This window comes from Colletotrichum higginsianum, chromosome 9 (genome assembly GCF_001672515.1).
Source record: "Colletotrichum higginsianum IMI 349063 chromosome 9, whole genome shotgun sequence".
In the NCBI taxonomy this organism is placed as follows: Eukaryota; Fungi; Ascomycota; class Sordariomycetes; order Glomerellales; family Glomerellaceae; genus Colletotrichum; species Colletotrichum higginsianum.
In genome coordinates, this window is record NC_030961.1 from 2695324 (window position 1) to 2711294 (window position 15971).

A 15971-nucleotide genomic window follows, 5' to 3' on the forward strand; every position below is an offset into this window, starting at 1 on the left:
GGAAGGATTTTGGACAGGATTATGAAACTCAGTTGGGATTAGATGTCCGTCGGTAGCGGCAGGATGCTGGGAGGCGGGAGAAGGGTAGAGACGCTAAGAAAGTCGTCTGTCCCTTTTAAAACTCTAAGTTGACGGGATTGCTCTGGGCTCCGAACAAGACCCTGCCAATTGGCGAGAGTGTCGGCAACACATCCATCTAAGGCAGCATTGCCTTCATATCCAGTTACAAGAGAGACCTTTGGCAAGCTCCCATGCTCCGAAAGATCCATGGGATGTACCGTGCTGGTATGACTCGGCGCAAAGTAGATGTCATGCTCCATCTTGAGTCAACATCCCATAAGCATCCATTTTTGGCCCTACCTAATCAAGGGTACATCCGTGCCGTAGGGCGAGGTGGTCGCTGGGTTTCCTTTTGTCGCTGTTTCCAAATAAACCAGGATATGATTACATAACCATCCTCCAACTTTCCGCCTAATCGGGACGCCGTGCATGGGTCGAGCCTCTTGGTCCCCGGTGACAGGCTACGTACCCTCGTTTTAGTGAGGCCAGCGGGTCTCGTACCTGAGCTACGTTGCCTGCAGCGTACAGTCGGAGAGCAACACATGTCCTAAATTTCCACGTCTAGGTACGAACGACACAGTGACATGAGCATCGTGTCCTCGAGGCAACCACGACAACCCGCCTTTCGCGAACGCTAGAACGAAGCTGCCGCGCCGCGCTTTGCGTGGCATGACCGATAGGCCTCACCATGGCCTCTGAAGGCTCGTCTTCGGCCGCGCGCCCTGCGCCAGAGGCTGTTTGTGACCACCTGTCCGTAAATCTACAGGTGCTGTCGCCCTCAACCGCAGCGAACTACAACCGGCCCTTGGTGTTTCCTGGCCTCGCGGCCACGACGACCGTTGGACAGCTCAAGGAAAAGATTCGCCAGGCTCTTCCACTGAAGCCGAGCGATTCTCAACAACGACTTATCTATCGCGGACGAGTCTTGCAACCGGACGGGGAGACTCTCCTCGGCGTCATCGGCGAGGAAGTCGTGCGTCTCCCCCCTCTTCCGACAATGGCACCCGCGGCTGACTGACGTGTATATACAGATTCGCACCACCGACCAGCAGACAATTCACCTCGTGCTTCGAGATGTCGCCGAACCCCAGCCCTCCACGGCCCCTACTCCGGCAGTCGCTAGGGGCACGAGCCCGGCGCCGCCGGCTGCTCATTTCCACCACGCCTTTGGCCAGCCTCACCAGGCACATCACCACGGTAGTCAGCCTACAGCGGCAACCTTCACGAGACGAGCCCCGTTGCATCCCGCCGCGAATAACCCCCTCCCTTTCGTGACGCCGTCCCAGATACCCGCGAACTTGACGCCGCAGCAGCTCCAGCAGATCCAGATGCAACAGCACCAGAGCATGGCCGCGTGGATGAATGGGCTGCAACGCGAGGCCATGAACAGGGCCATGGCAAACCAGCAGATCAATCAGAATCAAGCGATGAGAGCTTCCGTGGGCATGCATGGTGCCGGCGAAACACCCGCCGCCGCTCCCAATCCCGCGGAAACCACTCGCGGACGGGCCAGCCCGCTAAACAACCCAGACGTGCAAATGTATGCCAGGGAGGGTCTCATGCCGAACGGCCAGCCGTACCGCGTAACGGTCAATGAGACCTTGCTTGGCGGATCGCTGAACGTCCTTCAACCCGGTGGCCAGACCACCACCACGGCTCTGTCGCCTGTCGATGTGCAGAACATCCTCCGAGCAGCTGATACCAACCAAGCGACTTTGGTCATGACGAATGCCATGCAGAGAAGCGCCTCCAGCACCTCTATCGCCAACGGCGGCTCCTCCGTGGGTGTCACCACCCCTTACTACCCCACACCCGGTTCTAGAGCCAGCAGCAGACGGCCCACGCCTGATCCAACTGCACGCTCAGTCAGCGGTGGCAGCAGTCACTCTGCGAATGCTCAACGGCAAGCACAGTCTGGCCCAGAGGTTTATATTCTGTCCTCGCCCCAGGGCCCGCGAGCCATCTTGATCAACAACGCCACGGACTCCTACTATACCCCTTCTGCCAGGATGCCGCTTCACAACACTTCAGCTCTCCACCCAACGGCCTCGGCTCTTGCTAGAATGAGGGCTCGCCCCCAGAACATGACCTGGCCGTCAGCTTTCGTGACGCCACCAGCCCATCAGGAAGAGCAGCAGCCGCCGCGGGCCGCCGAGCCCCAAGCAGCTCAGGCGCAGCCAGAAGCTCAGCCATTGCTTCAGCCCCAAGCACAACCACAAGCAGCCGCCGTGCCAGCTCATCCCAACAACCCGGGCATCGCCCCATTGATTGCCCAGATATGGCCACACTTCTGGCTCGTTGTTAGACTCGGTCTGTTCGTGTGGTGGTTCACGTCTCCCAATGCTAGTTGGTCGAGATTGTTCACCGTGGTGTTCATTGCCGTTAGCATATTCGTCCTGAACACGGGCCTGCTCAACAATCGCTTCGACCAGGCTGTAGGGCCCGTCAGGCGTCATATGGAGAATCTGATTCCCCTCGCCGCGCCGAACAACGCCAATGAACCCGTCCGTCCCCGAGATGACCAACCGATCGTTGGACCGAACGGGCAGCCGGACCCGACGCGCGCCGCCGCTAGACTGGTGGCGCAGCGCAGGCAAGATAATGCGAACTGGCTCATGGATCAGGTACGTCGGCTTGAGAGAGCTGGACTTCTTTTCCTCGCAAGTATTGCACCAGGTGTTGCGGAACGCCACATCGCCCACCTTGAGGCTGAGGCTCGCGCGGAGCGTCTGAGAAGGGAGGAAGCGGAAGCTGCTGCCGCTGCCGCCGCCACCGCAGAGGCTGCAGCAAACGCCGAGCCCCAGAACATCGATGAGGCGGCCGAGGACGCCGGACGCAATGAAGTGGAGAACAGAGATGAGGCTCGTAGAGAGACTCATGGGGGAGATCAGCGACAAGCGGAGGAACAGCAGCCTTTGTTGGCATAGCGAGACATAAAATCCGGGATGGGATGGGACACGGGTTGTTGTACAGTACAGATTACCCAGCGGACGCTCCGAGAACGTCCCTTTGTGCATGGAGTCGGGTGTAGAGCGTTGGCATCGGAACCAAAACATCAATGCATCGTGCTTTTAGTTCATCAATGTTGTTCTTGCTTTTTGCGGAAGCCGCTGTCTACATTTGTCGAGAGCATCTAGTAACAATTACGACCAACTTCACCCACAAGCAGTGAACACTCCATCACCTCCTCACGATAACCATATTTGTCTAGCCCTCAATTCATCCTCACCAACGGCTTCACCCATCGGTCAGCCGTGATGGTCAGTCGTCAAGGTCGTTCCTCACAATCAGCCAACCTTGCTCCCAAACGCCTTCCCGACCCCCTCAACTCGCTCTTCTATACCTTCGTTGTCTTGTAAGTCGAAGCGTACGGTATCCTAGGCGGTGGTGGCGGTAATGTTTTCGGCACAACGGCTATAGTTGGTACCGTTCACCACCAGCGGCGGGGCGCGTTTTGATATGCTGTGCCAGCGGTCGCCGGAGGGCTTCTTTTCGGGATGTCCGTCTCCGGCGACGGTTGAAAAGTCAATCTTAGTCGGGATCTCTCGGCCGGTAGGGCTCACTTGGACGCCCGCCCCTTTCATGTTGTGCTCCGAATCAGCGCTATCAGACCCAGGAAACCTGTCATCGCCCCCCTCATTCACGGCATCGTGGCGGTAGTAGCAACCGGGCTTCTTGCAACCCCCCCCGTACCAACAAGTCTTGCCGCGCTCCCGCTTGCATTTCTCCGGATTGACGAGGAGATTATGAGGCGGGGTAGTTTTTGCGTCTCCTGCGTGAGGTACGCAGAGCGATGAGTAACGTCTTAGAAGCGCGATGGAGGACGAGTCGGGAGGCGTTGAAGAGAGCTCGTAAGGTTCATGGCCCTGGCCCTGGTAGATCTGGTAGCCCTGAGCGTAGTTGTACTGGCCTGCAGCAGATGTGGGCAGGCTGTAGCACCCAGGAATGACGTCCTGGGGGACACTCGGATGGCCGTAGTAGTCTTCCATCCGCTGATGGTAACCAGCAGCAACCCGACGAGGTTCCGCCACAAACCCGGGCGATAATGCCGCCGAATGACAATAAAAGTTGTTTCGTCCGCCATGGCCAGCCTCGTTCAAGTAGTAGCCCAAGTACAGAGGGTCAGTGTCTTCAGACCGGGGTGCATGCTGTGGGCGATGTGGGAATCTGCATTGATTCGGGTTCCACCGGAAAATGCACCTCCCCTCTTTGAAGTGACGGCAAGTACTCCGTTTTTCCTTTCGAGGGTGTAGTTGAGAACGGATGCTTGTGCGAGCCTGGTAGGGGCAGGCAAATTCGACAGGATTCATCGTATTCATCCCTCAGAGATGTCGGGGAATGTATGTATGATGTATGATACCTTGGGTTTAGGTCAAATAGAGGTCAACATTTCTAAAGGCGAGTGCTTTCTCAGAAAAATTGGTTGAACTAGGAGGCTTTCAGACTGACTGCTGGGAAACTGCGTCCTCATAAGTCCCGAACAAGGAATCGGAGATGGGCACAGTGAATATAAAGCAAGGTTTTCTCGATGGACGGAACCAGAATGGGTCGCGGTGAAGATGTTATGGAGATACGATAGAAAGGAGGTGGATCATTATAGGAAGTTGAGATGAAATTTCTGCAGCCGTTCTTGAGGTCGTTCCTACCGTCTGTTTGGCCGCAGTCTTAAATGACCTCCAACCTCTCACAAGTGCGGTTATGTGGTGAGTGACTTGCTCAACACTGTGAGTCGGTGTCTTTACCAGCGCTGAGCTGTTCCAATGACGGTGACGCTTCGGATCTCAGGATAAGTGGAAGCATGTCTGAGGTTTCATGGCGAGTGATTCAGAGCATGGAAGCAAACAAGACGACCCGGCCGGCCTCGTTACCGGTGGACGGTGAAACTCTAACAAGGGGAATCACAAGACGAGGGTGAGTGGGTGGCTGCTTAGATAAGTATGGTTGTAGTTTCAATCAGGGTGGTGATGAGTTGCACTTGTCGAGAAGAAAAGAAGAAGGAGAAATACAAGATGTGTCCATCGTGGAGGAAAGAACCATGCGAGAAGCAACGTCGACCTCTGCGCAGGCCTTGAGTGAGACTCGGGTCCCGAAGTGGGGCAAAGCCATGCGTCCGGCCGATCTCCCGCACCGGGGTAAAGTGGAGCGAGCAGGGGCGCGCCGGCCATACGGCGGGGACCAGGTCGACGTTCTGAGCTGCATCGCAGATGGGTGGGTGCCCACCGCTTCCCACTAAGGATAGCGACAGTGCGGCAGGGGCGTCGGGCGCCGTCGACGGAATGACACCTTGATAGCGCCGCAGTCAATTTAACAACTGGGACAGACCATGAGCACTGACAGCTCTCTGTCGCCGGCCGCGTCGTTCCCAGCCTTCCTTATTCTTCTAGCCACGACGAAGGAACGGACCCACTCGGACCCGAACACGGACGCGGGAGGGGCTGGAATGCAGCCCTTTGACGATTGGTTCCGAAAACACGAGGAGGAGGAAGGGGAGCTTGTAGCTTGGTCAATCGGTGCGTTGGTGACGGTAACGGTTCCGGGCGTTAGGAGGAATGGGAGACACCAGAAGGCGACATCAAGGCATCGCGACGGTTGTCTCAACCGTTGACTTCGGAAAGGGTAAGACCAGGCGCATGTCGTTGGCTTCTCGCGTGAAGGGAGCGGCCATCTGTCTCAGTCGACAATGGCGGCCAGCGACACACCGCTCCCCAGCGGAGCAAACTTGGCTCGACATGTACGTGCTGTTCCGGACAGGACACGAAACAAAGAATGCCAATATTGGGGGCGACGGACGACACAATGGAACAGTGGGAGAAGAACAAGGGATTGCAGGTGAGCACGGGCGTCGAGGGGGAGGGAGGGGTCGAGGGGGTCGTTGCCAGTTAGTTGTGAAGGAATTGGCCCAGAGCATGAAACCCCAATGCGATTCCTGTTGAAACTAGCGGGCTGCGCCAGGATTGCAAGCCACCCTGCTACCATTCCAGAGCCGTCCATGGCTGGATTCGACTGCGTCGTGTGCGTAAGTTGGGGGCGTGTCCTTGACCCGGCATAGCTATGGCTATGGCTTATGCTTAGGCTTAACCGTCCGGGCGGGCGTTGTTTATGCGTGAGTCTTGTCTTTGGTGGCTCCATTGTTGTCCCAGCCCCCGTCGGACGTGGCCAGGTGCTGTTGCTGTGTCTGTCCAAGGGAGTTGGCTGCTGGCGGACGCTGGCTTTAGCGGGACGAGGTTTGCGAAGGACGCGATGTACGGAGCCGGGCGGGCAGGGAGCGGCTGAAGAGGCCCGGGATGTCGTCGATAGTCGGTCGAGTTGATTAATGGTTTTATTCCCCCCCCTGCAGTGTTGGGGGCCGAGGGGTAGGTAGTGTAAGCAGGAATAATAATTAAAAAGAAAGAAAAGAACAGCGGGCCAATGTGAGTATGGAGGTACCTAAGGTTAGGTAGGTAGGGAAGGTATCCGTACCTAGAAGGACACCACCTAGTGCATTTTTGACTGCACTAAGCACTATCAGCGATGAAGTGACATGCTGCGCAGAAAGGCATGCCCTGATTGGCTGATGTCGGGGCAGTTGCTCCGCACGCAGCGAGTTGTCCATCAACTGAGGGAACAAGCAGAGGGGAAGGGGGAACGCTCTCCTTTTTGCGGCCGGTCTTCATTCAGTGTCCGTCTCTCTCCGGTGGTTTCAGTGCATCCGGCGGTCGACTTGCTGGTACAATTCGTCCATCGCCATCGCCCATTGAACCTGGGCCCTGTCGGTCCCTCCGTTGCGCATGTTAAGTATTCGACAACCCACTTTTGCGGCGCAGGTACACGAGAGTTTGCGGGTGGGCTTTTGGAATTCTCAGGTATCCGTACCTTACCTGCCCAGCCAGCTATGGCCTGCCACTCCCACGAGAGCCGTATAAAGACGGACGGGTGACTGGTAGGCTGGAGCTGGGGGACCCGTCAGTCAGCGTCATCTAGGCCCAGAACCGGGCAGAGTGGCCACTAGTGACTGGGGACGGCGACTCCGCAGTACTCCTGGCTCCCCCGCCACCTGTTAGAACCCGTCGAGCAACACGACCTGTGACTCTAACGCTAACTCGCCGAGGATTGTGTATCGGAACCCCTGTTCCCCAAGTACCTTTCTTAGTGTGCCGCGCCCGTACATTGGTCCACATCCTGCATCTTCAAAGTTGCGACTTGCGAGTGACCTAACTTCTCCGAAGACGACGACGACGACGACGACGACGACGACGACTTTCTCTCAGCGTCTTTTCTTCTCCCCCTCCCTCCTTTGCTTTCATCAATCTGTGGCGCCCCTCCCTTGCCGTCGGATTATACTATTCGTAATAAGTTCACCATCATACCATCTGCGCATGGATTAAAAGCGCGAACATATCGACCGACTGCAATTCCGTGCCGCCCGGGAGTCCCTGCTGCCCTTGCTTTTTTATGCTTTTTTCTTTCCAACGCTGCGCTCCCCACCTCTGTCCCTCCTCCCAACCTGTAAATCTCCCTCTATCCCACACCTAACAACCAACGACTACAGATTACCGAACGGCCTGTTTCCTTGTGCAGCCAGCCATCCCTCCTGCTCACTCACGCCTTGCTTTCTCCCCTCGTACATCGTAGTGTATTGTTTTTCTCGCTCCCTCCCCTCTTCCCCTCTTCGTCCCATCCCTCGACAACTCACTCCCCTTCCTCCCTGCGCTGCACAGTCTGCACAGAACTGAATCCTTCCCCCGGTTCCCATCGAATACCCCTACCTGCCGCGCCCTATCTCCAGCGCTACGCCGTACGCCCAGCACGCCCAGCACGCCCAGCAGCCCTCAGCTGAGAGGGGACCCGCCACAAACAAAAGCAGACCAGGCACCAGAGAGTCCAGACAGCCCAGCCTGCCTACGCCCCATCGACCTGCGACTTGGGCCAGTCAGAGAAGTGTGGCAACGCAGCCTCTCTCTCTCCCTCTCCCTCTCTCGCACTGCTCTCTCCCAGTCAGTCACCAGACTGTCTTCCTCTTTCGCACTACGTATCCACCGTCCATACGTCGTCGTAGCGGCACGTCCCTCACTGCTACCGCCCGACCGACCGATCCATGTCCTCGACAACGACGACAATCACTCTCGTCTGACCCAAACCTGATCCAGACACTGATCCCACCAAAACCTACCGACCGCTCGCCTCTGTTCTAACTCAATCCGCCCAGCCGGTCCTTCGCCTTCGCATAGCTCGTCTGCCGACGCCCTCTATTTTCCCTTCTGCTACTTTCGTCTTCATTTTCCCACTGCGATTCCCTATTCTGTCCACCTGCTTCCTCGAAGCGTCGATTCGCCCGCGAATGCTGCTTTCGCGGCGGTGACGCCACCCGTCGCTCTCCTCGATCGACCGATCCCGATTTGCGTCCATCGTTCCCCCAGACCGACCGACCGACCGACCGGGTTGAATCGACAAACGTCGCCGCCTGCCCGCCATGGCACCCACGGCCCCGTCATCGGCGCTGAATGGCGTCGTCATTGGATTGCTATCGTCGTTCGGCTCCGCCGTGCTTATCGCCGTCATCTTCCTCGTCATCTACTTCTTCAGATACACGGCCAGCGGCCGCATCTTCCTTGATCGCATCGGCCGACCGGGCGAGTACGACGATGAGCAGGCGTTCGCGAGGGAGGAGGCCGAGGCCCTCGAGTCCATGGATGACATGCAGAGGACCGAGTATCTCCGGGCAAAAGGTACGCACCTCGTCGCCGCTTCCACGATGCCCGCACGCACATCACTGACCGAACCCCAGCATTCATCCAGGCGAACCCGCCCGAGTCCATCCAGACCGATATATCACTGTCCCAGTACCTCGCCATTCAAGAAAAGGGCGTCTCCGCCTGGGAGTTTGAGCCCGAATTAGAAATCGCCAACTGCTTCGTCGAGGGCCGCACCGAGATTGAGTTCTTCGACTCGGAATGCACCGTCATGAGCAATCTGCCCGTGCCCAAACAAAATGAGGTTTACTACTGGGAGGCCAAGATATACGATAAACCCGAAAACACGTTGGTCAGTATCGGCATGGCCACCAAGCCGTACCCGTTGTTCAGGCTACCCGGTATGTCCATTCCTGTCTCTCGCAGAACCACACGGCGCTAACCCTCTAGGCTTTCACAAACATTCCGTAGCCTACTTGTCAGCGGGCCAGCGTCGCTGCAACCAGCCCTTCGCTGGGACACCCTACGGCCCTCAGTACGTCCAGGGCGACGTCATCGGTGTGGGCTATCGTCCACGAACCGGTACCATTTTTTTCACACGCAACGGCAAGAAGCTGGAGGACGTCGTCCACGGAGTCAAGTCGCAGAACTTTTTCCCTGCCGTCGGTGCCAACGGACCGTGCATCGTCCATGTCAACTTTGGCCAGGCCGGCTTCGTCTTCATCGAGGCCAACGTAAAAAAATGGGGACTCGCCCCGATGACGGGCAGTCTCGCCCCGCCTCCGCCCTACGGCTCTGAGCAGGGCGACATCCTGCTGGAGGCCGGACGCAAAGACGGATACACAGCTGCCAGCCAGCAGCGTTCACCCTCGCAGACCCAGTCGTACTCGCAGGCTAGTCTGGGTCCTCAGCATGGGCGGACAAGAAGCGGAAATTTCAGAGTACTGCCACCGAGGAGCCCTGGTCCCGTAAGAAGCCCAACTGACATCTCCCTGACTCATTTCGTCTCCGACGACGAAGGCGGCGAGCCAAGCAGCAGCACCAACCGTGGACACCAAGGGCAGAGCGTCGTTGGGCTCGGGCTTCAAGATGCTTTGAACCCTCCACCCGAGTATACGAGCCCCGATCACTCGGATGCCGGTAGTCGCCGAAACAGCACGGACAGCGAGAACACGCCGTTGATTCGCGTTCTCAATCGTAGTCGTGGGACATCTGCGGCCGGCGGCGGCGTACCTTCGCACCCTCCTATACCCAGCTACACCGACGCGGTGCGAGCCGGCGCGGGGCGGGAGGAGAACAGCACTTCACGACCCAACCGGCACGGCAACCGGTCAAGGTCACAGAGCGCACAATGATGTTTGAATCGAATCTGCTGGGCAGCATGACATGATACCACACCTGAAGCATCACAAAAGCCAGCTCAGTGGGCCTACTGCGAGGGGCGCGGGGTGAAAGGCGGCGAAGCGAGCGAGCTGCTATAATGGGGTGTTTGGGGCCGGAGTACGGAAAACCGCCCAAACCTGGCGATCTAGGAGTTTGGCAATTTTTGAGATAGACGAGATGCTAGGGTGTCTTGATCGAAGCGGAATCCCGGGAAAGGAAAGGGCTTTTTATTTACTTACTTTTGGTTGTTAACGAGGTTGGTCCGGCCACGAGCGTCATGATACCTATTGGACTCGACATCGAATCGTCGAATTGACGCATATACTGCTCTCCTTTTTGTTAAGATTGGCGCGGACGCGTGGTTTCTCCCCATTTCCTTTCCCGCCCTCTCCGCTCCGACTGTACGAAAGCATTCGCAAAAGAAGCACGACCCGCGCGGAGTGTCAGTCACCCGAGAGCGGGGGCTGTGCATTACACAGACATACATACATCAATTCTACCAGTGTTTTCCAACCCATGTAGGGTCTTCTCCAAGTCCTGTTGGATGTCATCTCCCGATCCCGATGTCTCTTTACACTGCATCGTTGGAAAGCGTTGTAATTAAATTGCCCTTGCCGAAACGTCGACGCTCAGTATTCATCGTTTGTCACCATCAATGGCACACAGAACGAGGTATGAATACACATACACACTCATACACCATAACAGAACCCCGTAACATAGGGTGCACCCTGGTACCGGTAATGAAGCCAGCATCGACAAGCTTGTCAAAATAAGCAAGTCGCCCGGTGGCCAGTCTCATGTATTATTGAGCTCCAAAGGCAGACGGGATGGGTTTCGCCTGTGTGGATAACTTGCTTTACTGTCGCTTGAGATTTTGGAGGTGAGCCTATATAGGCGGCTGCGGTTCTTCTAGATGGCGTATAAGGCGTCGATTTGGAAGATTTTAGGAGGATCTGTCTTGATACTGTAGAAGATCCAGTTGTTTATGGAAATGTGGCCCATTGACTTCAACCAGTAAGTCACACTTCCGTTTTTCGTGTCTTTGAAAATCGCGACTAACATTAAATTGCTGTCAGGTGTACCCTAACCCAGAACAATGAAGCTGGTATTGACAGGCTTGTCAAGGCTTTTATCTTTAACAATCCTTACTATCCTCAACTAAACCAGTCGGACGACTACGACAAGGGGCTCTGGGTTGTCTTTTGCAAGCCACAAGCTCACCCAGAGCTCCAGCCCGGACACATTCATCGCACGTGTGGAGCTGGAGAGCGAGAAGTAGAATGTTGGCAACCTTTTCTATGTCATATAGACCCAGATAATAGGGCTCGCGGGATACCACCGACGTCGAGTTGGGACCTGATTGCTTTGCGATGGGCAACAGGAACTAGTGCCCTCAGTGTCCGGGATACGAATATCTTGACCGAAGTGACTATAGCTTCTTTCCGGCTAAGTAGGATATAATGTAGAAAGGTCAACAGAAGATAGGTGTATATGGGTAACTAGATTCGGCTCTGGCTCACTAAAAGAAGTCCTTATACAGACAAGAAAGGATCATCAGGGTCTCTCTCTTCCAGTCCTGAGAGGTCTATCTACCATCTGAATCATCACAATGTGCACACTTAACCCCATTTTTGTCCCTCGGTGTATACCATCCACTACAGGCCCCTGATCAGTGTCCATCGGTCCTAGAACGTGGCGACCTGTTGTCACTTTCTTCCAGTCTATGTAACTAAAACTGCAAACATTTTTTACATTGAGTCGCGGGAATGGGCCACCAGCGTCTGTTCGTTGCCTGAAGGCTCCGATCTGCATACAGACTTTGGCCGCTGCCATTGAGGACATGCGATGATGACCTCCAACTCCTAGACACGCATCATATCCTAACGAAACGGATACGTATCGCCAGACACGAACAGAAGTCTCCGTCGTGGCTAAAGTAGGACCGCTATTCTGCACCATGGAGCCAGGACTGACGATGAAAAAAGTACGGTCTTGTGGCTAACTCTACGCGCCACACAGGTGGCAACATATGTGCGCTCTGGTCAATACACAGGCTGTATGTATGTACTATCTGCCCTTGAAGTACCGACCTAGGGCAAATTGGCAGGTGTGCGGTACATAGCGATAAAAACGGGGAATTAAACAGTAGGAATGAATTACAGACTGAACATACCCATCGGGTCCTGTTGATCTGGAATGTCGGAAGGAGATTATACTGTAGACAGGCCTGTTAAGATTTAGAACGGTGCCTAGTGATTAGAAAAGTACCGTTTGTACGGCGATGCTGCTAGGGATTAAAGGCCCTTATTATCCCCCACTATCTGTCTCTAATAATCGTGACGTCTTTAAAGTATCTTCTACAGACAGATCCTATCTATCTATATCTATATAGATCTGCAGACAGTGTAACATTTAGAACTCGTGGCGCGAACAAATCCAGCATGTTACCTGTAAGTGAGCGAGGATCAAGTTGTCAACCAACATCTACTAATTGTTTGGCAACTAAGTTAAATCCTCAGAAGAAGCAAAAATAATGGCGCTCAATTATTAGTGGATTTTAACCACAGAATCTCCCCGAGGTGGGCTCGAACCACCAACCTCCAGATTAACAGTCTGACGCGCTAGCCAATTGTGCCATCGGGGATTTGAGCTCTTGATGCAAGGTTTGGCTGCGAGATGTAATATGTTTCTTTGCCAGAACGGCCCCACACCTATTACCACCTCGACGCCATTGTTTGACCACATCACATCACATCGCATACATTCATCATCCGTCGTGTGTGTCCCTCTTTCTCTGTGTCGTCTCCGATACCTGTCAACCATCGATATGTCTGCCTCCGCAAATCATTCAAAAGACGGCTTACTATGCAATCCGAGCTCTCCGAAAACCTTCACGCCTCATGGACCAAAAGTCGCCACGGACTCAGCGCCGCGCAGACAGCCTTGTCGTCTACACTCTATTGCGCGATTGCTTCTTTGGACCTCCCTGTAAGGGATTCCGGCCGGCAGTAGAGATGAAAAAAGTGCCATAAGCGACTTGCGTTTCCTTGCCTCCTTTTGGCGGCGAAATTCCATCTGATAATTCTTCCGTCGCCGGAGGGTTTTTGGCTGCCTCTGACCGGCAATTTCGTAGAGTTTATGTCGATTCAAATTTCAGTCAGCCTTGACACCCTACCCCTGGCACTCGCAAATAAAGGCAGACTCCATACCTGCGTCTAGAACCTCAACAAACTCAGCCCTCTCGTTTGCCGAAGTTCCGAGGAGTTGGGACCATGAGTCGCGAAGAGGTCCACGTCTCCTCAGCCCCTTTGATCCGATGTTTTCAAAACCTTGCAACTGGAAAAGGGGATTGCCAGCCACCCGCGGCACCGTCCTTTGGGCCGCGACGCTGACCTCGCCGGGTTCATCGCCGTCGCCGCCCTCCAAATCGGACGGGATGCGCCGGTGGCTGGGCTCGGTCAGGACTCAGATGTTGCCCGGCTAACCCCTTCCCCTTCTCCCAACTCGTCTTTTTTGGTGAATAGAATGATGTCAGTTCTTCGTCGACTCAGACTTTCGGATGCCCAGTGATGGCATGCCGTCAGCACAACCTCAACTAGGTATCAAAGGGAGAAGCTTCTCGAGAAAGGCAACTTGAGCTGGATTAGCCCTGACTCGCGGATAGAGTGTACGATGTAAGTTTGCCTCCCTATCCAACTCTCTTTTGACGAGGCCCCCGAGGTTTACTGTAGATTTACCCTGTGAAATTGGGGGGACGAGAGCAGGGTGCTCTGCTAGGAGAAACAAACTTTGTTTGTATCCGATAGTCTGGCAGAGCTAAGTACGCTCTCAAGAAACACCATGGCGAGGGCCAACGGTAGGCATTGGTGGGTGCGGTTGACAGGAGATGGGCGTTAGTAAGGCGCCTCACCGCCGACGGTTAACGTTGGCTTTGGCCTCGGAGAGCATCCACTCGGCCAGTGGCGAGGAAAGCCACGCGAACCCGCAGAACCTAACTGCCCCCCCTTTTCCATATCCTCCAGGACGATTGAAGTAGATTGCATTCTTTGAATTGATATCCAGCGAGAGGGAGGGGTTACTGACACGAGCGCGTTATCAACTAAGGCCATTCTTGTTTAGCGGCCATAGCCCACGCATCCTTAAAAAGCACCTTCATCATCTAGGGCCAGTCAGGGCACAACACAGGGCTCTCCTCCCGGACGGGCCGGCCAATTTCAGAACGGAGACTTCCACGCCACTTCGGATTCTCACCGGGTTGCCCATATGCCTATCAAACAACTAGCTCACAGCTTGGAGGATAGCAGATAGGCCCCCGGTGGCAAGCAATTGACCCCCCCAACAGAAGTTGAACTGTGTCTCTTGAGTGTATCGGGTGAGGCCGCCTCGGGAGGGGGGGGCACGGGAGATTTCTCGAGCCAGGGCCTACATAGGGCTCATTTAGATTTGTGCACCGGTCCGAGATGTTCGAAATTGGGTACCTTTGCCAAATGCCGTCGGAGCGATTACCACACAGCATGGCGCCTCATGACAACCGTCGACGGGGTTCCGCATCTGTGACATGTATGTGACGTGACGTTGACTAGAACAGTGATGGTATTCCCACCCGTCTGCCAACAATCTGCTCTTGTGAGCTAAGAGATCACGATCCCAGTTGCTGATCACCGAGGCACACACGGCGCTCTCCCCTCTCTGGGGAGGTGGAGGGATGATCCGTACTCTATCGGAGACTCAGGACTGCATCCTAAGGATCGAGGAGCATCGTCCACGTCTCACCACGAGCTTCATTTGCGGCCAGAAAGCGACAACCCAGGTAGCGCGACCATAATGAGCGATGATCTCGCCAATCTCGGGCTCGGGGCGTGCAAGAGTTCCAGCTGTGGATGCTAGCGGTCCGTAGCACACCGCAAAAGTGGTGAATCAAGCAAAACGGTGGCCATGCTGCGCTCAGGAGCTGCACGCGTGCTGAAGAAGACCCAAGCAAAGATTGGACCGGCCGTGCAGTGGCTGACGCCGCACGACGTTACTTGATGATCTATAGTCGTGGGTGCAGGAAGCCGTCACGAGATCGCGTTCCGGTCGGAACGCGGAAGCCAAGTCAGAGGCAGGGGAGGAAAAGAGGGGTTTTCAGTTACCAGTGGCGGAGAAATTGGCGGATGGCGGATGCCGTGACAAGCTCGAGGTGGTGCAGTTGGAAATGCCGTCCGGCAAAACATCAGGAGTTTGTCCCGCTCGGCGATGTTCTTAGAACCATGTGCAAGGAGGGGGGGCTGAAGTCGAAGACAGAGCGATTTGACAACCAAGCAGCCAACAGAAGGCCGGCAAAGAACCCAAGAGCCCAGCAAGTGGAGGCAGCAAAGTAACGACGGACAGGACCCGACTACCGTTTATCAGGGAATGAAATAACTGGCCAAGACCGAGGCGAAAGCCGGGAGTCAACGGCCGCGGGGCGCGGCTGTTCAGCGGTGGCCCACGTGCCTGGGGCCGGTGGGTAGCGGAAAAGCAGAAGGCGTGGTGTCTGGGTGCCATATAAAGTGACGGGAATGCGCGATATTGTGCAAGCGCTGGGCGAGTCAGAGAGTACGGCGTCAATCAGGTCGGGAGTATATCATCGAAGACCTCCAGGAGAATAAGTCTAAGACAGATTTGTTACCGAGACAGAGAGAGCTTGAAGCGCTTGTCATGCCGTGAACTGTCAGAGCACTGGTCGCAGGTCAGTCTTGAACGATTGCTGTGATTCATCGAGGGATAACCATCCTAGCTCCCTTTCTCCGGCAGCAAGCATCACAGGACGCATGCAAGCAGCCGGCGGGTCGTCCAAAGTTGCGCACTCTGACCGAGCATGGAGCACGATAGTGC

General features: G+C 55.5%; 5 protein-coding genes across 5 annotated transcripts; 4 read left to right on the forward strand and 1 right to left on the reverse strand.

Moving 5' to 3' along the window:
- Positions 1–748: 748 nt before the first annotated feature.
- On the forward strand, positions 749–2987 carry CH63R_13020 (Ubiquitin family protein; the record flags this gene model as incomplete). Its single annotated transcript, XM_018307994.1, has 2 exons — positions 749–1033; positions 1092–2987. 2 exons carry the CDS (start codon positions 749–751, stop codon positions 2985–2987), a joined length of 2181 nt encoding a protein of 726 aa, XP_018152411.1.
- Positions 2988–3437: 450 nt separating this feature from the next.
- Positions 3438–4370, reverse strand: CH63R_13021 (uncharacterized protein; the record flags this gene model as incomplete). The annotated part of the gene is made up of 1 exon (XM_018307995.1): positions 3438–4370. One exon carries the CDS (start codon positions 4368–4370, stop codon positions 3438–3440), a length of 933 nt encoding a protein of 310 aa, XP_018152412.1.
- Positions 4371–9028: 4658 nt separating this feature from the next.
- CH63R_13022 (Ssh-4) lies at positions 9029–10084 on the forward strand (the record flags this gene model as incomplete). Its single annotated transcript, XM_018307996.1, has 1 exon — positions 9029–10084. One exon carries the CDS (start codon positions 9029–9031, stop codon positions 10082–10084), a length of 1056 nt encoding a protein of 351 aa, XP_018152413.1.
- A 1016-nt stretch (positions 10085–11100) lies between these two features.
- On the forward strand, positions 11101–11503 carry CH63R_13023 (calcineurin-like phosphoesterase; the record flags this gene model as incomplete). The annotated part of the gene is made up of 3 exons (XM_018307997.1): positions 11101–11129; positions 11192–11390; positions 11438–11503. The coding sequence occupies 3 exons, from the start codon at positions 11101–11103 to the stop codon at positions 11501–11503; spliced, it is 294 nt and encodes a 97-aa protein (XP_018152414.1).
- A 4152-nt stretch (positions 11504–15655) lies between these two features.
- Positions 15656–15968, forward strand: CH63R_13024 (uncharacterized protein; the record flags this gene model as incomplete). Its single annotated transcript, XM_018307998.1, is given in 3 exon segments — positions 15656–15684; positions 15690–15825; positions 15891–15968. Coding segments are annotated over 3 exon segments (243 nt in total).
- Positions 15969–15971: the final 3 nt, after the last annotated feature.